The sequence below is a fragment of the Caenorhabditis remanei genome, chromosome II (genome assembly GCF_010183535.1).
Source record: "Caenorhabditis remanei strain PX506 chromosome II, whole genome shotgun sequence".
NCBI classification, from domain to species: Eukaryota; Metazoa; Nematoda; class Chromadorea; order Rhabditida; family Rhabditidae; genus Caenorhabditis; species Caenorhabditis remanei.
This window is the reverse complement of record NC_071329.1, coordinates 11444555-11467397: the sequence shown is the minus strand read 5'-3', so window position 1 is coordinate 11467397 and position 22843 is coordinate 11444555. Positions and strand designations below refer to the sequence as shown.

The 22843-nt window shown below is 36.0% G+C and overlaps 7 protein-coding genes across 7 annotated transcripts; 3 read left to right on the top strand and 4 right to left on the bottom strand.

Annotated features, from left to right (window-relative positions):
* Positions 1-3803: 3803 nt before the first annotated feature.
* Positions 3804-4673, top strand: GCK72_006141 (uncharacterized protein; the record flags this gene model as incomplete). The annotated part of the gene is made up of 4 exons (XM_053725494.1): positions 3804-3910; positions 3956-4104; positions 4153-4358; positions 4476-4673. The coding sequence occupies 4 exons, from the start codon at positions 3804-3806 to the stop codon at positions 4671-4673; spliced, it is 660 nt and encodes a 219-aa protein (XP_053589688.1).
* A 236-nt stretch (positions 4674-4909) lies between these two features.
* Positions 4910-6722, bottom strand: GCK72_006140 (uncharacterized protein; the record flags this gene model as incomplete). Its single annotated transcript, XM_003108800.2, has 7 exons — positions 4910-5070; positions 5147-5247; positions 5294-5544; positions 5591-5915; positions 5960-6065; positions 6112-6313; positions 6678-6722. The coding sequence occupies 7 exons, from the start codon at positions 6720-6722 to the stop codon at positions 4910-4912; spliced, it is 1191 nt and encodes a 396-aa protein (XP_003108848.1).
* A 2178-nt stretch (positions 6723-8900) lies between these two features.
* GCK72_006139 (uncharacterized protein) lies at positions 8901-10426 on the top strand (the record flags this gene model as incomplete). Its single annotated transcript, XM_003108954.2, has 5 exons — positions 8901-9040; positions 9091-9216; positions 9262-9403; positions 9726-10121; positions 10166-10426. The coding sequence occupies 5 exons, from the start codon at positions 8901-8903 to the stop codon at positions 10424-10426; spliced, it is 1065 nt and encodes a 354-aa protein (XP_003109002.2).
* Positions 10427-10583: 157 nt separating this feature from the next.
* Positions 10584-12569, bottom strand: GCK72_006138 (uncharacterized protein; the record flags this gene model as incomplete). The annotated part of the gene is made up of 9 exons (XM_053725493.1): positions 10584-10676; positions 10726-10845; positions 10891-11017; positions 11062-11180; positions 11231-11373; positions 11432-11689; positions 11739-12045; positions 12237-12376; positions 12428-12569. 9 exons carry the CDS (start codon positions 12567-12569, stop codon positions 10584-10586), a joined length of 1449 nt encoding a protein of 482 aa, XP_053589687.1.
* A 2094-nt stretch (positions 12570-14663) lies between these two features.
* On the bottom strand, positions 14664-15793 carry GCK72_006137 (uncharacterized protein; the record flags this gene model as incomplete). Its single annotated transcript, XM_003109077.2, has 3 exons — positions 14664-14993; positions 15218-15494; positions 15543-15793. The coding sequence occupies 3 exons, from the start codon at positions 15791-15793 to the stop codon at positions 14664-14666; spliced, it is 858 nt and encodes a 285-aa protein (XP_003109125.2).
* A 2118-nt stretch (positions 15794-17911) lies between these two features.
* Positions 17912-19723, bottom strand: GCK72_006136 (uncharacterized protein; the record flags this gene model as incomplete). Its single annotated transcript, XM_053725492.1, has 9 exons — positions 17912-18109; positions 18158-18331; positions 18382-18543; positions 18591-18653; positions 18697-18856; positions 18904-19181; positions 19230-19383; positions 19429-19499; positions 19547-19723. The coding sequence occupies 9 exons, from the start codon at positions 19721-19723 to the stop codon at positions 17912-17914; spliced, it is 1437 nt and encodes a 478-aa protein (XP_053589686.1).
* Positions 19724-21022: 1299 nt separating this feature from the next.
* On the top strand, positions 21023-22202 carry GCK72_006135 (uncharacterized protein; the record flags this gene model as incomplete). Its single annotated transcript, XM_003109051.2, has 6 exons — positions 21023-21136; positions 21188-21353; positions 21404-21600; positions 21648-21786; positions 21830-22049; positions 22094-22202. 6 exons carry the CDS (start codon positions 21023-21025, stop codon positions 22200-22202), a joined length of 945 nt encoding a protein of 314 aa, XP_003109099.1.
* Positions 22203-22843: the final 641 nt, after the last annotated feature.

Here is a 22843-nt window from a genome sequence, read left to right as displayed (position 1 = left end):
TTCAAAAAGTGAAAAGAGTCCGGACCTATTTGCATAAAAAGAGCGTCGTCCGCCCCAGTCTGTCGCCCCGTCGAAAGTTGTTGAGAGGAGCAAAATTTATGGGTGGGAGTGACATTTCTGACGGCGCCGGAAAAGTAGGAATGGAAATTTTAGATGTTGGAAGAGAAGTGACTCTTGTTACGTATTCCCGAAACGTTTAACTTTTCGTATTCAGGAATTCACGAACACTCTTCCAGAAATATCTTCTAGTTTTTCTGAACTCATTCCAATATTCTAGTCTTGTTTTTATTTACAAGGTAGCTGGTCAAAAGTATGGAAAATTGTGAGAGACTATGGTACATCATAGATTTTTGAATCTAGTTTTGGTATTGTGAGTGTTTATTAACCAGGCAAGTACATATTCCCTCTCTGCAAGTTCTAGGGTAATGTTTCGAACTGGGGACTGCAGATCAGAGCAGGTAGGAGTAAGGAAATGCCTGATGAACTGTAGTTTCAAAAGCTTTCAACGTTCTGGGAATTATAAAGAAATTATGAACATTTCACACGATTTTTCATTATCGAATTCTCATCCAGATTCCTTAGTTTTAATTTGAACAGTTCTAACACATGTGCTGTAACTGGTTTTATTCAATTTTAGGTCAAAATTGTAGTCGCTGGCTCCGACCACTTCCTCTTGAAACAACTCTAAAATATTTGAAAGTGTGGGGCACTCAAGAGTCTGGATTAATCTTGAATTCTAGTATCCTTCCATCCTCGATCATCTGTCTCCCCCGTTTCTAATCTACCGTATACCCTTCCACTCAATTTTCATCTTTCACTTCTTCACTCTTCTCCTCTCTTTCTCCGAATTTATCCAATTCATTTGTTCCATTTTCATGGTCCTCTTTTAACCACTTACTGCCTTTTTCTACTGCTTTTTCTCTTCTTCTCCTTCTTCTTTTTCTTCTTCCATCGTCTTCTTTGTTCCCTATTTTATGCATAATTTTGAGTCTGTCGCCACCACACACTATTCCTTCTATTGAAGAGCAAAAACAGACACGGAGGACAATGGGACTCTTTTCTCTTCATTTTCTTCTTTCAACTCATTCTTTAAGATCTTCTTCTTCCTTTTCTTCAGACTCATCTATCTCTATTCTGCTCACACTTTTGTGTTAGTAAGACAACGGGTAAACAATTTGTAGGAGGCCAACCAAGGAAACGACAGAAAAAAACAAGAGTTTTGAGGAGAAAATGAAACCAAGTGTTTTTCAAACATTTTTCTATTTTCCCTTCGATTTCTACAACTTTCGAAACAAGTTTTTCTACAACTTTGGAAACAAGTTTTTCTGCGTCAAAATGCCTTTGAAGCTGTAATTATTTTCTAGCTCATGAGACTAGAACTCGTGCTTTTTCCCTCGTTTTTAATTGAATCTCGGCTCTTCACAAAAGAAAATTTATTTTATTGACCTATCAATAGCAGTTCAAATGCTTGAACTGTTGTGGTATTTTCTGGAGTTTTCAGAATCGAAAATGGGTCTGGCTAAGCTGAACATCAAATTCACACTAAGATCCCGAATATCCGATCACAAAGGTTTTTGATAGGTGCTCGTTATTCCTGCGAGTTCTTCTGGATCGTTGTACAGTACCCGCATGTAATAAATTTTAAAAAATTTTTCTAACGAAATTTTAAGGAGTTTTCTTCTATTTCCCTATACCCATTTTCCATAGATTCAATTCAGCTTCGGTAGAAAATACTTGTAAGAAAAGAAGTAAGACCACTATAATATAAGAACGTATTCCAAAACTTTATTTCCCTCGAACACTTCCAATTCTCTTTCTCATCTTGAAACCCATAAAGTTCATCGTATTTGTTCCTGTTTTGTAATCCCAACTTTTGCAAACCTTTTTTCCCGTTTTCTCCCGAAAAGTCCATTCCGTTTTCTTCGTTGTGTGCCTTCCTCGTAATCTCATTTCCGACGCCTTCTTTTCACCCTCTTCCATCTTTTTCCCTTCGAAAACAATGCTCATCGTTCCATCTTATTGTCGTTTTAGTTTCCCTTCAATTATCTTCTTTCGCCACTTCTTTTTTTCGAATTCTCCTAAATAAGTAAGAAGTTTTGTATAGAATTTAGCCCCCCGTCACTTCACACTCATTTTCTAAATTCTAAGATGGAAAATAGAGTCTCAATTGGGGAAATGTGACTTTTAGAAAAATAAGAAAACAAAAAGATTAAGTAAAAAAAGAAAAGAAAAGAAGACAGATAACTGGAAGAATTCATTTTAAGCTGGGTTAAGTACTTCTTCTTTTTTGGGTTGATCCAGGTCGAGAAGTATTACGGGGAAGCAGAAACCATGTGCTCTCGCAAAATCTTGAAATATTATTTTAAAACTTCTCCTGAAAGCTTTTTTCGTTTAAATTAGTCTCATTAGATTTTCTTTTCCCAAAAATGTGTAGTTTTACTCTTCTTTCTTCTTCTTCAATAGTCATTTTTACTCAAAAACACCCAATTTTGCCTGCATTTTCTGTTTTTTTTTTTGGATTACTGTAATTTGAAAAAAATTGGCTTGTCTGAAAGTGAGAAATCTCCTGATGAAGAATTTTGGCAATAACAACTTTAATGATTGAGCTAATTTCAAAATTACTAGGCTTACAAATTGACTGATCAAGTTTTTTTTCTTTCTGAATACAAATCTTTTCAATCTGAATCAAACATCAGAATCTAGCATCGAATGATGATTTTTTTTCGTGTGAAAAGTTTCATTCGAAGAGCTTGTAATCAATCAATCGGCAGCTGCCCATTACAATTTCTCAATGTTCGAAGAGGAAAGATAAGCGAAGGGAGGAGATGAAATTAAATTGGATAGATATTATTTCAATTCAATGGGTTCAGATTTTTAGAGATTTGGCTGTACACGTCTCTGTTTGTTTTTTGTTTGTTTTCACACTAACATCTTATTATCGGACTTTTTGTCGCTTCTCTCAGCTATAGGGACTCCTTCTCATTATTTGATAGAAGACCGGTGCTCTGTCCATCGAATATTCCCTCAGTTAAGATTTCAGAATGCCAACTCTTCAATAATTGTTTGAGTCCGCATTCAAAACTTAAACACCGGATCAAAAAAGTAACTGGAATGTGTGGTAAAAGGGAGGTTCTATTCGGAACAGATCTGATTTATGAAATTTCTAGTTTACCATAGCGTCGAACCACTTTCCTTATTCACCAGAACTTAGTCTTGTAGAACAACTTATATTTTATATTTCAATCATTAAACCATCTACAGTTCGGTTTGATACTTCCCATATTCCATTCCCGCAAAAATGAAAGAATTCTCAAAAATTTGTTGAAACTTCATCTTCTAACCATAACACAATAACCAGCTCTCGAGTCTCGAGTTTTTTCTTATGAATAGCCAATTTTGTGAGCGATTCCCACGAGCTCTATCAATTTCTGCATCGTCCGATTTTTCATTCAATTTCCTTTACTCGCCCTCCGTGCATCCATCCATTTTGCCAGATTAAAATCTATGCTCTTCTCGTTTTTCTCTCCGTTTTGTGCATTCCTTAGCAGCAATGATCTTCTCGTCGTTTTTTCCAACTTCATTGTTTGAATTTTAATTGAAAACAGATGCGCTTTTGTTTGTTTTTTTCGGACGACTGAACCATGAAAATCGGAATTTTATTTGATTTCTGAAAAGTCCCCGAACGCCGAGTCTATTCTTCTTTTGTTCGAATTTTGCTCTATTTCAAATCAGAATTCGTCTCTTTTTCAGTTAGAAGGAATGGTTTGAAAGTGAAGAATTAATCTGAGAATCTGTGAAAAACAATGGTTGGAGCATCACTTCTTCAGTCTGATGATGATTCAGATGTTCCTGATTTGGATCTTCGTGGAGCTGTATCTAATTCTTCCCGAAGGAGAACCTTCTTCAATAAGTCAGAAACCATTTAATTATTTTCCTATTATATTCTTTATTTCAGATCAACAACCGATTATGAAGAAATCCGTCATCGACAGAAAACCTACAAAACCATTTTTCTTATTAGTTTTCTCTTTATTTTCATTGTTGCTCTCTACTTTTTGTATACTGCAATGTGTCGTGTCAAGCTGCTTTCAGAAGAAATTGAAGGTTTGGAAATTATGATGAAAGGGATGTCTAATTGCTTTGTTTCTTCAGAACTTCGTCAAAAAATGGGAAATGTCGAGGACTTTCAAATAGAGCTGAAAACTATACGAATACAATTCGAAGTGATTCGGGAGAATGAAATTGAGAATGAAGAGAGGAATGGAACAGTGAGAACTGGAAGTACAACTGGAATGATTTATGATAAATTGGCAAATATTTCAAGCAGATTTGACCTACTTTGGGATGGATTTCAGAAGGTAAGAATGAGATTTGAGAACTCTGTTTTAGTTTTATTTTTCTTGAATTCCCAAGGTTTCAAATTCAAATAAGTAAATATGAGAACAACCATTCATTTTTGTAAAACATATTTTCAGAACTCAATGAGTATGGATGATGTAACTTCTCGGATGTCTCGCGTTGAAAACAAATGTTTAGCAGTTTGTCAGCAACACGATTCAGTGGGCGGAGTCGCAATGCCACGTGGCAGAGAGCAACCACGTAGAAGGCAAGCTGCTGGAAAGGTTAAGACGGCTGGAGGAGCAGATGAAATCGTATTCAGAAGAAACGATTGAGTTCGATTCCGAATTATAATGTTTCACGGGTTTTCTTTTTGCTTTTTTCTTTTTTTTTTGCCAAAATCGTAGTTTCTATTAAAAACCAAATCGATATGAATCTTTCATCAAGAAATGGAAAATTTTATTATTTATTTATGTACACAACGTAAAATGAATAATGTCAAATGAATGAACTACTTGTTTTTTTTCTTTTAATTTAATTTCATAGACAAAAAATATTTTCTCCCATATAATCACAACTCCATATACTTTACGTTCTCTTTGTGCTCATTTTGAAATCTCACACGATGGTAGAGAGTCAATGAACGAATCCATGCTTGCTCGTTTCCCCATTTGATTTTATAGACACCAGGTCCCGGCATCCGGAGACGGAGGTAGTCGACTGTTGGCATTCCTTTAAAAAATTTAATGATTGTGTGATGAAGTTTTTTCGAAAAATCTTTTGATATTATTCGATCCCAACGACCCACCTGGATAATCGAAATCGGGAGCCAACTCATGCATCTCTTCCAACTCGGAAGTTTCATCATCTCCATGCCAAATTCCCATTCCGAATGTTCGATCGCAGAATCTAAATTTAGCGGTCAAAAGTCAATTGTAATCTCAAAAGATTAAACCTATTGATAACAATATAAACCGGTTCGATGACACTCTTGTCGACTGTATACGTGAAAACTGCCGACTTGCCAGCACCAATATTAGTGCAAATGAGGTCTTTTATAGCCGGAGTCTCAAGGTTTGGTGTCCAATAGAGCTCTTGAGGAATCGAATCGAATGGAATATTCAGAATATCACGACACATTCCATCTCCATTTTTATCGACGAGGTTTCCACCCCAATGTTTCGGAATGTTGTCAATATGAGCATGCTGAAAATTAAAGATTAGTTTTTCTTATTCCAAATACAGTGTTTACTTTTTGAACAGAAGTCTTCCAGTCAGAATTCATCGTACAAATTCTAACTTTATTGCGTGTTCTCTCTGGAAGAAGTGGTCCAATGGCTTTCCATATAAGAGACATGAATGATGGAGCATTAATCATATAAAGAGTATTAATCCACTCAGGATATGCAGTGTAAACCGATGCCCATAGAATACGGTATGGTCCCGTGACGATGTTAATCAGAGCTGGATCGAATTTAAGTCCTTCCAAATCTAAAATATAGATTACTGAGCATTGTGTTCCGTGTTTTCTCTCCATTTCGTTCATTGCTGCCAGCATTTTCTCTTGGAATTTGAATCTAAAATACTTGAAAGTGCAAGAGGGAAGTGCATTCGTATTCACCTTTGAATCAAGAAATCTGACAAATGAACAGATTTGAGAATTCCCATCAAGTCGATTCGACCGGCACATTCAATTACAAGAAGTTGATTCTCTTTTCCGGTTTCTCCTAAGAAGTCATGAGGATGGAGAAGATAAGAAGACAAAGTACTTACCGACAAGACCAAGGGGAAAGTACTTCTTGAGAATCGGATGATCTGGAACAGTTGTCAGAATATTATCCAGATCATAATATTGACGGAAACGAAGATGTCTTCTGAGTTCGGCAAGTGCTTCTTCTTTATTAAAACCGTATCCCTGAGCCCATCTTAGGAGATTGAAATCGGTATCATAGTAATCAGTGAGAAGATCTTTGCACTGAAAAACTCAATTGATGCTCGCCGACAAGAAGAGATGAATAGGGAAAATGATTATCTTGGGGTCATTTTGTCCTCATTCCAGTTCCTATTTCATAAACTGACCCACCCATTTTCAAACACTTCCAAGTTCCATTTTCTGGTTCTCTTCCAAAATCAATGTTGTTGTTTAGACAGTTTTCCTAATCACATCACTCTAAAAACGTCTTCCAAATTACCCGATTCGTCATGTCAGACTCCCCTTCAAACTATACACACCTCTAGATCAAAATACAGTAAATAACCGTTTCACATGACAACTGAGATACTATCGGAACTGTTTCTCACGCGCAAACCAGTAAATGGAAATTTCAGAATAAACTAACCTCACTTCGAAGAAAATCAACGAATTCTCGTTCGGATTGATTCATACTGTATTAATGATTTGGATTAGAGAGACAATCAGATGAGGGCGCGACCTTCAAATAAAAAAATGAATAGAAAATCACAAGATAGAAAAGAAAATAATGAAGAAAAGAGAACAAGGTTAACCCAAAAAGTGCACCGACAGTCGAGAAGTGATCAAGAAGTTTGAATGGTAAATGGGAAAGGAAATGATGAATTCTCGAGTGAGAAGAGGAGAATTTGGGAAAGAGAAGAAGAAGTGAGAAGAAGAAACAAGTTATTTGGGTATTTTGAAACTTTTGTTCCCTCTTTTTCCTCTTTCTTCCTGCCAAAGTGAGACGAGATGAAGGCGTGAGATTAGTATTGTCAAGGAACACAAAATGGAAATCAGATGGTGTTTTTCGTCTGTTTTTACCTGTTAGATTAGGATCAAAAGTAACGGGAAATGGAGGAAAAAATGACGTGTTTCTCGGAATTATGATCAGGAAACACCTAATGATCATGATCTTTTCAAGGAGCTAGTGTTGGTTTCGATTGGTCGATTGAGTCGAATAGAGAAACTGTTTCCACAGGAACTTTAGTTTTTTGAATTTGTGTATCTACAATTAGAACTGATCTATCGCCGATCTGTATCACTTCTAATCAGAGAAAAATCTTGAAATGTCGACTTCTAAAATAAATCAAAAACAAGTTTGAAGAACAGAGCAAAATTAGATTTTATTGATATGTGACAATACAGGAAGTATTTCGTTTTTTTTCAGTTTTGAGTTGAGAAGTTTTACTTTTCAGTTTGTGAATCGAATTCTTGTATAGTTAAAATTCGAAACATTCAAACCCAGACTCAAATTGATAGATCAAACTGGAAAACTAGCCTCTTGAAGGATTATAGATCACGAGGAGAAGAGAACAATCATACAGTGTTTTGACCTAGTTAGTCAGGGACAACGCAAAGCGCTATCACTATTTATCAGTATTTATATGTACAGTAAAATAGAGAAAAAGAGAAAAAGAAGAACGGGAGGGATGGATAAAAGAAGGCGGAATGTATTTTTGTCGAAGAAGAGATAAATTGCAAAGACACGAGATTATAATGTGTGGAGAGGGGAGGGGAGGGAAACGTTCTCTCCTGTTTTCATGTTGTTTTTCTCTACAGGAAGTAGTAAAAATCAAGAGGAAATTTGAATAGGTTTTAGAGGGTAATCGAGTAAAATATACGGAATAAACAAGTATCAACAACAAAAACTTTTTCTCGATCAGGTTCGATTTACCTATCATCCACTTCTTCTTTTTTTTTTCTTCCTCTTTTCCATCACTTGTTTCTATGCATTCGAATTCCATTGTGAGCAGTCGTGTGAAACGGGTAAGTAGGACACCGTGATCAAAATGGATACTGGTCAAAAACGAAAGTTTTATTTTATGTGAAAAAGAGTGGTCAAAACAGAAAAAGGTTGGAAATGATGTGATGGAAAGATTCACTCATTTGAAATGTTTGCTTGCCATTTGGTCTCGTGTGTGGATTCATTTTCATTTGGCAAATTCAAGGTTTCTCATGTAAATATTGTTGTTTTGTTCAAGTTTAGATTTTACGATAACTGATGTTCAGAACAGTTGAAACTAAACAGTCTAGAAATTTTAAACACAAGTAATAATGATCCGCGTGGTTTTGAATGAGGTGAACTATAATTTGCAAGACAAAAATATTGCAGATGCAGTTCTGAAAAGAGTTGAAAGAAGGGATTAGGAGTTTGGAAGTTAAAGGAATTCAAGTTGAATCCGCAGGTTTGATAGATAACCTATGCAGGTCTTGAATGTCGAAACATTTCTTTATCAGTCTCTCGGTTTATTATGTATTGCTCTCAATTGGTTCTTCCTCCTGCAGAGTCTCCCAAAAAAGTTGACAAGCACAAATTAATCAGAAGTAAAAAATGAATATCCTGAATTCAAAAGTTCAGTTATAAGTTCTCGAACCTCTGAACATTTCTCAAAAGAAACACCAATTGAATTCTTTCTTTGATTTTTCAACCTTTTCGTATTTAGCTTCAAGTTCTAATCTATTTCTCTCCCTCTCAAGTTAACAGAAGAAACGAGACAGCTGAAAAGGGAATATTAATTGAGAACCTGCCCACTGGAGCTTTTTTTCCTTCTTTTCTTCTAATAACTTCTATTCATTCTTCTTTTTCTATTCACTTCTTTTATATTTTATCATGGAAGCTGTTTTCTTTTTTCTCTTTATTCAACTCACTGGATTTATATTATTCGTTCAAAGTCTGGAATTAAATCAATGCCGACAATTCACTAGTTGTGAGCAATGCGCAGGAGTCGTTGATAGTGAAGTGAGCTGTAGGTAGGTATTCTATTCCCGTTCGAATTCCGAAGCGTTTCTGTCATTTTCAGATGGTGCTTGGAAACATCTAAATGTATTCCATCCAAGTATTTGTGTCATCCATGGAAAACAGTTCTTCATGGCATAAACTGTCCCATTTCAAAGATTCCAACAACCTATAGCGATAGATTTTTGAGGTAAGAATCTCTGACCGGATGATTCATGATTCCATTGTTTTTCAGAACGGAAGTAGCCGCATATATTCAAGCAGCCAATAGAGTCAGTGAGTATTCTCCAGTTGGAGCACCAATGTCTTGTCTGATGAAGTTACCGTCAGCTGTGGCGGTTCTATACGAATTGGATGTTCCCACGAGTTTAGAAGGGGTCAGTTTCAGTTTACGTTCGTTATGCTGATGGGACTTTTGAGAGAAAATTGTTTATAAGTTTCCTCTTGGTTCTTTTCACTCAGAACTGCCTAGTGGAGACGTATTAGATTTCAGGTGAACTATTCAATCTACCCACTTACAGCTGTTTTTCAATATGCTAAACTTAGCTTTCGAACTTGTAGGCTACGCATTCTAATTTAATATACATATGAAAAAAAATAGTTCAATTACAGTTCTAGCTTTTTTAAATAGTGAAAATATAATATTTTGAGAAAACTAACTAGCCACAAATTAAAAGAAAAAAATTACAATATTTTCAGAGAACTGTTGGAGTTCTGATCGGAGTGAATCATGATCTTCAACATATATTCATTGGATTCAGATCCACAAACGATCCAGTTCAATTCGTTTCTCAATTCTATGTTTTCATGATGGGATGGTTCGAAGATTTCCCTTTGGGAGGAAGAATGGTTGCTATTTATTCAAGAATGTATAGAGATATTCTGCAGTTCGGATTTGATGAATGTTTGGGAAAAGCCGTCGAAAAACATCCCACCTATTCGTTATTAGTCACTGGACACTCGTTGGGCGGAGCCATGGCTACAATATTTTCACTTCATGTGGCAATGAAATATCCTCAAAAACAAACGAGATTATACTCGTTGTCTTCTCCAAGATCTGGAGATGAAACATTTGTGAAACTTTTGAATCAATATGTAAGGAAATAAGTTTTGATATGAAACCAGATTTAAAATTCTAGATTTTCGAACAATTCCGAGTGGTTCGAGATGGAGATTTTGTTCCAGATTCGCCATTCAGAGTATCTCAAACAATTGAAACAGCTCATCATAATAGTTTTGAAATATTCTATGGAAGTCACATGGCTGTTGATAATTATGTTATTTGTGATCAACCGGAAACTGAGTATTGTCTGAAAGGATCCTGGTGGAAGAAACCTGTCGCCCACATGTATTTATTCGATCAAAACTTTTATAATTATCATTTGGGATATTGTGAATAAATTTTTTCTGTCTTTCCAGCCAAAATGTATATCAGAAAAATAAATAGTTTATCTCGTCTAAAACAGAAATACCCGTTCAATCCCTCATAATGTAATCTGTATTAATTTTAATATACAAGAAATCATCTAAAATATAAATAAATAAAGAGAAGATATGTTATAAAGGATACTGTCGTTCAGCCCATCTTTTATACGTCGGTTTGCATTCCAGTTTGAAGTTAGGATCCAAATGATTTTTATGATAGAGTACCTGAAAATAGTTTATTTTATTTCGGAACAAATGAAAATTTTTCACTCACATTCACCATTTTCGTATAGTAATCTTCTTCTAGCTTATGATCTTCTTGTCCTAAAAATGTTCTATTGAATAATAATTCAGCAGTACATTCAACAATTGAGTAGTCAAATGATGGAATCATCTGAAAGTAGAAACTAATTGATATCTCACTCTCAACCGGGTTCACCTTATTGAACATCAAATTTGGGTACGCTGCGACAGTTCGGAAATCTTCAATTCCCAAAAGACATATAGCATGTCGAATTGTTTTCGACCCACATGTATCAGCACCTCCATATTTCCATTGAGACATTCTGAATGAGACTATTGAAATCGAAACCACTGAAATTAACACTACCTCGATACGAAATCCGTATTCTTTCCTTGTTTCAAACATCCATCTGTGAAGTGACCAGGCATTCCGAGGTCAGCACTCACTTGGAAACTTTGAATAAACTGCTCATCAACTCCGAATCCCTAAAAGAGTCATAATATATCAAGAAAAGGCAAAGAAGGATGTGACGAACTCCTTTGTTCCATTGCGCAATATAAGTTGTCAAATCGGTTGTTCGAACCATCCAATCAACTGCTCCTCTTGATAAAGATCCTTGTGCTGCTCCTTTTGCAAATTTCATTTTTGAATTCAATACAGTCGGATTTATTCCAGTTTCTGAAAATTGAATAGTTTAAAAAAATATTCAATCTTCTTCAATACACTCCGGACTAACCATTTCTGAACATCTTCAATGATTTCGGATCCCATTTGAAGTTTTTATCAAGTCTTCCTGCTTCTGGAGTAATCTCAATATCATTTGCTCCACCTAACCACTCATAAATCTGTTCCATTTCATAAACAGATTTGACGATGACGTCATGATTTTGAAGTAAAATCACATAATTCCATCCGGGTTTATTAATAAGAGCACGCATGCAATTGTAATGAGCCAAGTTGATATTATGGCCAGATGAATCGACTGATTCTTCATCTGAAAATCAGAAATTGTTTTTCATAAGAAAAATGCATCTGAAACTAACCGGGAAGAAGCAAAACATTCGGGAGACAGGCAGCCATAGCTCGTAATCTTTCGTGAAACTTTGCGGGAGCCTTTCTATCAATTGCAAAACAGAAAGTATTCTGTGAGTGGTATGACATTTGAACTTGTTTCTCAATCATTTCATAATCTGCATAAACTATCCTTGCGAAAGCAACTCCGTGTTTCAATGGTTTCAAAACTGATCCAGTTGGTAGAATTCTGTTCATAATAGCTGCACAAGACATGTCCAAATTATCGTTTTCTACTATTTTCACTCGATTTTTTCCCGATACCGAATCGAGGTAGGACTGAAATAAAGAAGATGAAATGATGGTATTACTTTCATACTTGCCTTGTCTCCAGTCAGCACTCTCCCACAATCCACGTGTTCCGTTTCGGGTCGTCTTCTATATAAGTTTTTCTGGAAGATAGAATTTTTTGTCTTATAGGAACAAGAAAATATCACAGGAGGTTCTGAAATCTTAAAAAAGAAACACACCAGTTCACTTTTAAATTCCAACTTTTCAAAATCTTTCTTTAATTCGCTGATCATAACATTTCTTTGATCAATTTCATTCCTTAAATCTTTCATAACTTGTTCGTATGTCATTGGGTTTCGTTCATCGGGTTTCAGTGGATCTGAAACTATTTTCTATTCATTTTCCATCAGACAATGTGTTTAAATCTTACTGAAAATTCCTTTGGTTGATGTTGAAAAAACTAGAAAATAAGCGATGCAACAAGCCACGAGGAATAGGAATAACCAAAGAAATCGGCATGATTTTGGAGCAGCAGATGGATCCAGAAGCTGGTATCGAACTTTACTCCGCATCTGGAAGACTGTGAAAAACAAGTTTTGAAATAGGAAAGGTTTAGTTATGAATATCAACTATTTCTACAGAAAACCAATAAAAGAATTGTAAAAGTTTCGGAGAAACAATTTATATATTTATCGTTTTCTCGCTTCTTCTCCTTTTTTGCGTACAGAATAATGAAAAAGGAAGTAAAATTGAAAACGTAAAATCTTCTGTACCAAAAACGTTCTGGATGTTAGTAGTACGCTTCCATTTTATATTCTGCTTTTTTGAAATAAAAAACAAAAAATGTATATAGACATCGCGGCACAACTCTATGAAAACAAAAGCCGTTTTTTAGTGTTCAAGAGAGAAGGGAAATACGAAATATGCATGAAAAGAGACAGCATAAGAATAGATTAGAGAATAGAAAAAAGAGAGTTGTCATGGAAACTAACACAACGGATTATATGAGACGAGGAAGAGGTGTGGAAAGACTTCAATTGATTTCAATTCTTCTTTTTTCATTCGAGTGAAAAATGTTTTTGGATATCGAATGTCTCCATCATCGGACTGTTTTCCAGAGTGCTGTCACGGGACGACCCGAGATGGGCCCGCCCTGGGTTGATTTGATTTTTTCGTTCTCAATTTTATTTTTTGTATTCTTCCATCAGACCATGTATTCTTCCATCAGACCAGACCAACACTAGTTGCAAAATTATTCCGGTCAAACCGATGACGTGTTTCTGATGGGGAAATTGTTTTTTCGGGTTTTTTTTTGGAATGCAGTGGAAATTCGAAAAAATTTCAAGCAAAAGTTCTTACGCAGTTTCCAGCTGATCCTCAGAAGTCTTTCCCATATATGACTAGTTGAATTGATATGCACTCTATACATTTCTCAATGCAATCCAGAGAGTGTTTCCAAAAGTATGGAAAATCATACTAAAACATATACAGTTCACCAAAAAATGTGACTAATCAAATCGGTGTTCAATGAATAATTTGTTGATGAAAAGAAGAGAAAAACGAATAATTGAGGTATAGTGATCAGTCCTGAAGTTGAAATATTTCATTGTACTGAAAGTGGAAATTGGAAACTGATAATGAATTAGGTGTACTGATGGAAATTGTATTGATTCAAATAACGAGGTTTATTCATTTATAGCCGCCGAGAAGTAGAAGAGAATGCAACAAAAAAATGGTCAGAAAGTGAATGTACTACAAAAATAAACAGTTGGCTGGAAGATGGCAAATATGACTTATATGTATCTTTTTATTGTCTGCGCCTCTTGTGGTTGACAGATCTTTCCCACGTCACTGATAACACTTTCAGGCATAAGAGTGCGGAAAGGGAGGACAATGAATAGTGTATCTCAAACATTCCTCTTTCAAAATTTTCCTCGTTCGTTCCCGATTCTATTCATACGTTGACGAATTGTGAAACCTTTTTCAATATGTTTTTCGTATGTAAAAGTGAAGGAAAAAAGTGATTGAAAACATTTATAAATAGTACTTTTCTATAATTATAATTAGAAATACTCTTTTTCAAATCAAAACGTTTTAATCGGAATGAATATCCTGAATCGTTTTCCATTCACTGTGGACTACCCGATCGTCTTGTTTCATTCCGCATCAGAGTTCTACATCTGGGCGTTGGTCGAACTTATCACACAACATGACACTTTTATCACAGTTCAAGACAGAATATAAAAAGTTATTACTAGCAGAATATTTATTGGAATCATACCAAACTTCATGACGTTGTTGACCTCCGAATGTTTTCATTCAAAAGTGAATGCTGAGATTCAGGAACACGGTCCGGTTATTAATTACTCTGGCTTCCATTGGAAAACAGCTGAGATCCTAAAATCTTGAAGTTGCCAAACAACTAAAAGCATCAGAAATTCGTAGTGAAGCTGTTTTGGATGCAAGATGTTTTCCTTCTCCACTTTTCATGTTGTTATAGTTAATTAGTTAATTATACAGTAATCGAATATCTGGAAAAAATTTAGATCGAAGAATAGGCGAAGTCGTAATTGAGAACATTTTATTTTCAGAAAAAAACACCAGAACAGTTGCATATTATAGATACAGAACGGTGTAGTTTAAGTAGAACTTTCAGTCTGAAATGCTCAATTCGTTTGAATGAATCCTCCAGCATAAATCTTTCCGTCTTCTTCAACATTATCAGCAGCCTTGAGCATTGTTCCGGCAGCATATACATCTCTGTTTACAGTGAGTTGACATACTTGTTCAACTTGAGCGAATTGTTTGACAGATGGAGTAGTCCAACATCCGAATGCACGGAAATCAGCAAAAGTAGCTGGAGTTTCTCCGTTAACTCCTCCTCCGAGAACATTCCAATACCAGAGAAGAACATCATTTCCAATGCTGCTCCATCCGTTAGTAATCTGATTCCAGTCGTAATAGGAAGTATAGATTCCAACCGTCATTCCGTATTGCTGAAAATTATTGTTTTTTAACTCTTTGAAAAGATTGCTCCGGAAGTTACTTTTGACTCTTCAAGCATCTTAACCTTATCATCTTATTGAATGAAACATCGGCTATAATCGGGTTCACTTTTTTGTAAACGCATGAAAATTCATCAAACCGGTAAATCAAACCGTTAGAAATTCGTGATTAAAAGATCAGTAATGATTTTGTTCTTCAATTAAAAACTACTCACTCTGGCTCTAGAGACGATGCTGTTGATGAAATTGACATTGTTGGTTGGGTTACTTGGCCAGTTAGTTGGAGAAGTGACTTGGATCCAGATGGATCTGATTGTAATTCCTTTATTAGTTAATCCTTGATAAACTTCATCCAATTGTTGATATCCTTGTTTTCCGGATGATGGTTGAGGAGTCATGTAAATCTCAGTTCCTAGTCCAGCATAATAGGCTTGTTGAATGGTATTGCAGGAGTTGGAATCGAATGATCCTTGTCCAGCAGGATTGTAAGCACTGAAATATTCATTGTTTCAAGATATTTCATGTCAGACTGATGCTAACCGAACAAAAACAGCTGAATATCCGGCTTGCTTGATGCATTGAAGTTGACTCAGAGAGACTGGAACAGACAAATCAACTCCAAAGGCATATGATGCCAAGTTTGAAGGAACACTTGGAGCTGCTTCAGCAATAATTTCTCTGAATTTGATTGGAAGAGACGAATCCACAAATGGAAGTACTTTCACAGATGCTGGAACTGATTGAGCAAGAACTGCCAAGACAGAAATCAGTGCAACCGATTTGAGAAGCATTCTGGAAATGAGAAGATTGATTTATTAGAAGAACTCTTTCTAGAAAAATCAGTTTTAAAATGGAAATGCGAATGTTGCAAAAATTGAAAAGGTAGTGTGATTTATACTGCTCTTATCAGAGAATGAGTACCGCCTGTCCATCTGAGTTTATGATTTTCGAAGTCAGTATTATGATATCGGAAAGAAAATGATGAGGTAACTGAACGTGGGTGTGATGATTTTTGTTTCGTTGTTGATTATGTTTCGGAATATGCGAGATTGTTGGAAAATGTAAAAGATAATATATAAAGAATTAATAAAATGTTCTCATATTTTAGGTAGAAAGTGCTGCTGTTTTTTCATCAAACTGAGAATTTTGGCAAGTAAAAAAATTAACTAGAGGTTTTTTCAGGCAGAAGACGCTAAACAATGAAAAATGAAATGTTCAATTCGATAATTCATTCCAATTCGTACTGTTTCTTTTATACAACAATCCGATTTTCAGCTGAATAAACAGTTTTCTCTTCTGACCGAATTCATCCTCGATTATAATGTATTTTTATCGTTTACAACGCCTGTTCAAACTGTACTAAAAACCGTTACTAGGAGGTGGTGGCTAATTAAAAATCACCAATCAAACCATTTTTCCGGATCAAGTGCACTTCAGAAGATACTGTCAATCTGGAAAAAAGTGATGTCACTTCCAGGGAAAGCAAAGAATAAAGAATTAATCATATTTGATCAGCCGAATGAAAAAAAATCAGAATCTTTTTTTTTCGAGAGTTGGATCAAAAATGACGTGAGTCTTTTTCGGTACGAACCACATCAAGCACTTACGGTCGTCTTGTTGTTTGTGTTTCTTTTTCTGAAACTGGATGCGACCAAGCTGGCTCCACAATAACATATTCAGATGCAGTTTGCATTTTTTACCTTTCATGAACTTTCCTGAAAATATCTGTTTTTTTTTCCTAAACCAACCGGATTGATCGATAAAACCATGAAAAACTTTATAATAATAAAAAATAGAATACACGCATAGTCAATCTCTGATTATTTGCTCTGACTTCTGAATACACATGCTCTCGATTTCCATAAATATTGGCAGGAAGACTTACAAACGGAATCACTTCCTCAACATCGTTCAATCTGTGTTATTCAGTTTGAAAGATTCTGTTCTGAGACGACATCGAAGCCAGTAAATATCATATCGCGAGTTTGAAACCTGTTCTGTGCACTTCTTGAAAATAAATTATAAATGTACGTTTTTCAAAATGTTTTGTTTCTTCTCATGTTTTTCCGTTCAGTTGAAAAATTATTTCCCAGAATGACTTCTCCTTTTAACGAATCAGTCTATTTTTCCATCTTTCGACAGTAAAGTTTATGTTGCTCTGCCGGATAACCCCAGCAGAGCGGTTCCAAAAGTTATAGTTGTTCAACACATTCTTTCGAATGGTCGGAACTCCAGCGTACCTTGAGTAACTGGGTTAAAACCAACTAAAACCGCGCTGCCTCCCCTCTTATGCGAATCTATGTACCGACATCAATCGAGGTCCGCGACGGGGTACGAGAGGAGAGGAAACTGAAGAGACGCAGACAATGGCTGAGAAAATCCAGGCGGCGGACTAGAAACAGTCACCACTTCGGCCATCATTATTTATTTCTAATTTTTGCGTTTCGGATGCTGAAAACCCGAGTTTTCAATATTCATGTTGTATTAATTTGATAGTATAAAATTTTAGATGTTCAAAACTTCACAGATTCGATAAGAAACATTTAGAAAATGACACCGGGAGCATGACAAGGGCAAAAACCGATAATTCTGGAAAACTGGTTGAACTATGCATTTTCTGTGTTTTAATTTTAGCTAAAGTCTGCGCAATTACTGCTCCAGAACATCATTATGCTGTTGCTGGGCAGGAACCTCGAATTCATCTAAATGCTACTGAGAAAATCAAAAAGAACGGAAACCCCGGAAAACGTATTGAAACAATCAAATCTGAACTAATTCTTCTTTCAAACCCATCCAAAAATTGGCTGAAAGGTCCACGCGGAACCACATGAGAACCTCGTTCAGAGACGATACATTCACATGCTTGGATACTGAGGAAATATTTATTTCAGTTAATTAAAATCACACAATTATTGTCCGAAGCTGTGCTTTCTCTGTGCCTTGCTACCATACAATTCACAGTGTTTTGCTCTGTTCATGACCATTTTATCCGTTGGTTTGCATTTGAATGCATCCGAAAATTGTTCCATTTGAGACATCAAGGAATTTATTCTTTGATAGCTGCTCGAATGATCAAAATCAGGGACCGAAGTTGGGTTCATTGCATTCTGTAAAAATAAATTTAAGTTGTAAACCCTCCAATAAAAAATACTGACTGGATAACAGAATACAACTGCTGCTCCATAGAAAAATAATTGTTTCTTGTCGAGAGATTCATAGTTTGGTACAACTGTCTTTCTGCCGTATTCCTTCTGATAAACATTCCAAACGATTCGATACGCAGCGAGATCGGCCGCATCTTCTTCGAAAGTTATGGTACTATTACAAGTCTTAAACAGAAATTCTTAATATTTAAACGTTAAGTTAAGGGAAAACTCACAACTGTCGGGAATGTCTCACACGTTTTCATCGTTTGTTCTTCGACACATTTTGAATCTTTTGTCCAAAATGGAGCCAATGTCTTGTTAAGTAGAACATCTCTGTAATCGAAAACCAGCGTGTGCAGTATTTCATGAGTCAATGAGAAGCCGATGCCACCGTACTGAAAATTTGAAATTTTTTAGAAAAAACACAAATGAAGAAGAGTACCAAATCTGATAAATAATCAGTGTTTGCCATCAACAAGAAGTCATTTCCAACGTAGACGTGATTCTGGAAGAACGATTGATTTTTATGTGGGGAAGAGTAAATTTACATCTTGTGAATTCCACATTTCCAATGAATCTTTCAAAATATCTTTCATATCAGAAGAATATACAGACTCAATAGGTTTACTCAGTGCTCGAAGACCCTCTCCAACAGCTATCACTTCACAAATTCCATATTCGATTTCTTCCGAAAATTCTCCATTTAATCTGGATTTTCGAAAAGTTGGAGATTTATAGATCAAACTTTCACTTACGATTCGACACATTCTCGTCGTGCTTTGACAAACCCGCTTGTAAGATTTTGAACAGAAGGTTGAAGATTGGAAAATGTTGTGAAGTTGATATTTTGGAGTGCGCTTTCATACATCTCAACTGCTCCATTTCTGATCGCCCAGGGCGTTTTTCTCAATTGTTTCAAAACTGCCAGTTTCAATTTTTTGAAAAGTTTTCGAACTTTTCCATCTAATTTCTTCATTTGAGAATTTGCAATCGATGCGTCTATTGCTTCTTTCAGAATATATCGAGAGAATTTCTGAAAAAGTAAATACGTCTTAGCTTTTCAGATAAGTGTTTCTCTTACATATTTCCTCGCTGGATCTGGCAATTGTTTTATCATTTCCAACTTTCCCTCACAGGACAAAGCTTTCCAACGTTCCATTCGTTCCGTGTCGCTGACTTCAAATTTGAGAAGATGACGAGTGAAAAGAGTCACGAGTTTCTCCTTTTTGACACATCTGAACTGATCACTTTTTAATTGTATCAGGTTACTGTAGCTTTACAATTTTCTTAATTCTCCAGACTGTAGGAGTTGACGGATTGTGTCAGCAGTTTGTGAAGTTTTGTCATAACTCTGAATAATTGTCATTTTCTTTTTTAGTTTCGACCTATCCAACTTACGAAATCATCAAACATTGGATTCATTGCCTTGTAATCATCCACTATTTTATTTTTTATTTCCACTAAACTCCTCATGAAGTGATTCTCCGAGGTGACAGGACAGACATGGGCAAAGAAGTTGTCACATGGATCCACTGAGTAATCGACATTACTGGAAATCAAACTAACACAATCCATTAAGTTTACGAGAATTCTCGTACTTCTTTATATGATTCTGAACCACATTTTTAGGCAGAACTGTTTCTGGAACAGCAGAGGAATCAGAGAAAACTGAATAAAATAAGAGAAGAAATGAAAGGAGAGCCCGCATTTCAGCGGGGAAAAGTATGAGAAATCGGAGGAAATACAGGCATTTTATATAGACTGAATTTGCATTTTTATTGTTTTCTTTTATGTTCGAAAATGTGAAATGTGGAGAATCAAGAAGTCGATTATTGATAAGCGAAAGTTTTGAGAAGCATATAGAAATACAAATTTCAGATGAATCGAATGGAATAGAAATCGATACAGTCTAATAAATCTTCAGCAGTTCTGTAAAAAAATACAGTGAAGTTCCGGAGAATTGAGGCGTTGACCTACATAGAAATTTTTCTTTAATTCGCCCTTTTTTTTATTTAAAATAACGGTTTTCGAGAGTACGTCGCAGATTCACCAATCTACGAACAATTTCAGATTTTCTAGAACATGTACACGAAACGGAGATCTATACTATTGCTACTTCGTACCAAATTCTAACCCTAATTCTCATTTCGATTGAGCATAATGTATTGGCATCCTTTACTTCTTGACTTATTATGTATAATTACAATTCATTTTTGATTACTGTATCCAGAAGTGTATCTTTTCTTGTTTTCGCTGCTCTTCTGACATCTGGAAATGTTTGTTTTGAAGTGTGGTGTTTTAAATTTAGTACAAAGTTTCATCAGCCATCCACCAATAAATGCTCAAGAGAACATCGTAAATCCATCAAATGTCACATGTGATGTTTCCCCTGGATACTGCTATACGACAAACATATATTTTTTATTTTGGAATCTCCCTTTTTCTTCTTTTTCTTCTTTATTTTTCTGAACTGATTACTCATCCTTCCCAAAAGAACAATCCGTTTTTCTGTTTGTTATCGAGTGTCCGTTTTCTGATCAAAGCTCAAAACGTCGCCCCCTCTGATATCTTTTTATCGTGGCCTCTGGTCGGAGCTTCTTCTTTCTTTTCTTTCGAGAACATTCTGATGGAAAACAAGAAGAAGAAGAAGAAGGATTGTTGTGTAATATAATGAATCAATTGGTAGAAGAGGCGGAGATTCCAGATCGACAAACACATTAATCTTGCCAAATGCCTTCTCTCTATAGCTTGATTCTCCCTTCAAAAGTTTGTCATTTCGTATTGGCAGTGTCACGTAACATTCATTTTTGTTCACTCCTTCGAACTTCCACTCACTCTTACACTTTTTTTTAATTAATAGGGATTTCTTTCAGAATGATAACCAGAACGATTGTTTTCCTTTCATTGGCAGCATTGGCTACTTGCCAAGGAGATGCTGCTGATCCAAAGGAAACAAACTATAAAAAGTTCATCGGAGAACAAGATTATGTTAGTAACTATTACGATGATTGAGATGAAAACAATGTTCCCAATTTTCAGAAGCTTCCATTCAAGACCCGTGTCAGTGAGCCACTTGCTGTTGGACAGACAATCCATGCCGTCGGAACTCTTTCTGAGAAACCAACTCGTGTCGACTTCAACTTCCACAAGGGATCTGCTAAGGATGCTGATCTTCCACTTCATTTCTCCATCCGTTTCAACGAAGGTCAGTTGTCATCTCTTCTTCCGAATGACCTCTATTAAAAGATATTTCAGGAATTCTTGGTAGCGGAAAGTTGATTTACAACACCTTCGAAAACGGAAACTGGTCTGAAGATGAGCAAAGAATCAGTAATCCATTCAAGGCTGGACAAGAATTCGATTTGCGTGTCCGTGTCCTCGAAGGAAAGTTCCAAGTTTTTGCCAACCGTGTTGAAGTTGGAGTCTTCACTCAACGTCTTCCACTTGACGGAGTCAGTTTTCTATATCTGATTCCTAAATTCACAATTTCCTAATTCAGATTGATCATGTTTCAATCAGAGGAGATCTTTCCAAACTCCGCCTCTTCCACTACGGAGGAAGAATCTTCCCGAACCCATACATGGCTGTTGCCGGACTTACCCCTGGAAAGAGATTGGACATTTCTGCTCTTCCAAAAGGTTTGCTTCATTTTCTCGTTCTTTTTCATACTGTTCAATTCAGGAAAGCGTGTCAACATCAACTTGTACCGTGAGAACAAGGAGTATGCTCTTCAAGTTTCCATCAGATACAATGAGGGAGCCGTTGTCAGAAATGCTATGACCAGCAACGTTTGGGGAAAAGAAGAGAGAGAAGGAAAGTTCCCACTTGACAAGAAACAAGTCTTTGATATCACTATTATCAACGAAGAGTTCTCCTTCCAAATCTTCCTCAACAACCAAAGGTTCGATTCGATTTGTTTATTATTCATGACAATCTTCTTTCTAGATTCACCACATTCTCCCATCGCGGATCTCCAAATGATATCAAGACCCTCGAAATCGACGGAGATGTTGAGATTCAAACTGTCACCATCAACGATGCCCCAGGAGTCTAGAAATTTCTCTGATTTCAGTTTTTGTATTCAAATGTATTCGAATAAAGCTTTACTTTTTTAATTGAAGTCTTATGCTTTTGTTTGCTTCTTTAAACTTCGTCTGCAAAACATTGTGAGGTAGAAAGATACAGATTAAAAGTTTTGGCTTCTCGAAACACAGGGTCTAGGGTTGAGTATTATAAATTCCCGACACTGCGCCGCATGGCTTTTGGCGCCTCTAATTTGTTCAAAATGGTCTCGAAGCGAAAAACATTATTTGCATTTATTTTTAGACCTGCAATGCTCGAAAATAGGGTATTTGATCTTTTTCAACAACGAGACCATTCCGCGAAATTTCTAATAAATGGGATGCGCCTTTAAAGTCATGCGGCGCAGTGTTGTGAATTTATAGTGAAATCGTATGCGCTCCACTAGACATTGGCGGCAAATTCATATTTTAATTTTTGCAATTCGCTGTTTCACTGTGGCATTTTGATACGCAGCTTAATCGACCAGTTTTTGAGCCGATTTATGCTAGTTTACCGCATTTTTGGCCAGTTTTGTACGAACAAAAACAGTACGAACAAAAATATTTTTGAACTTGGCTCTCTTTTTTGTGAAGCTGGTGTTTGCGTACGTACGAAATACGAGATGCATTTTAT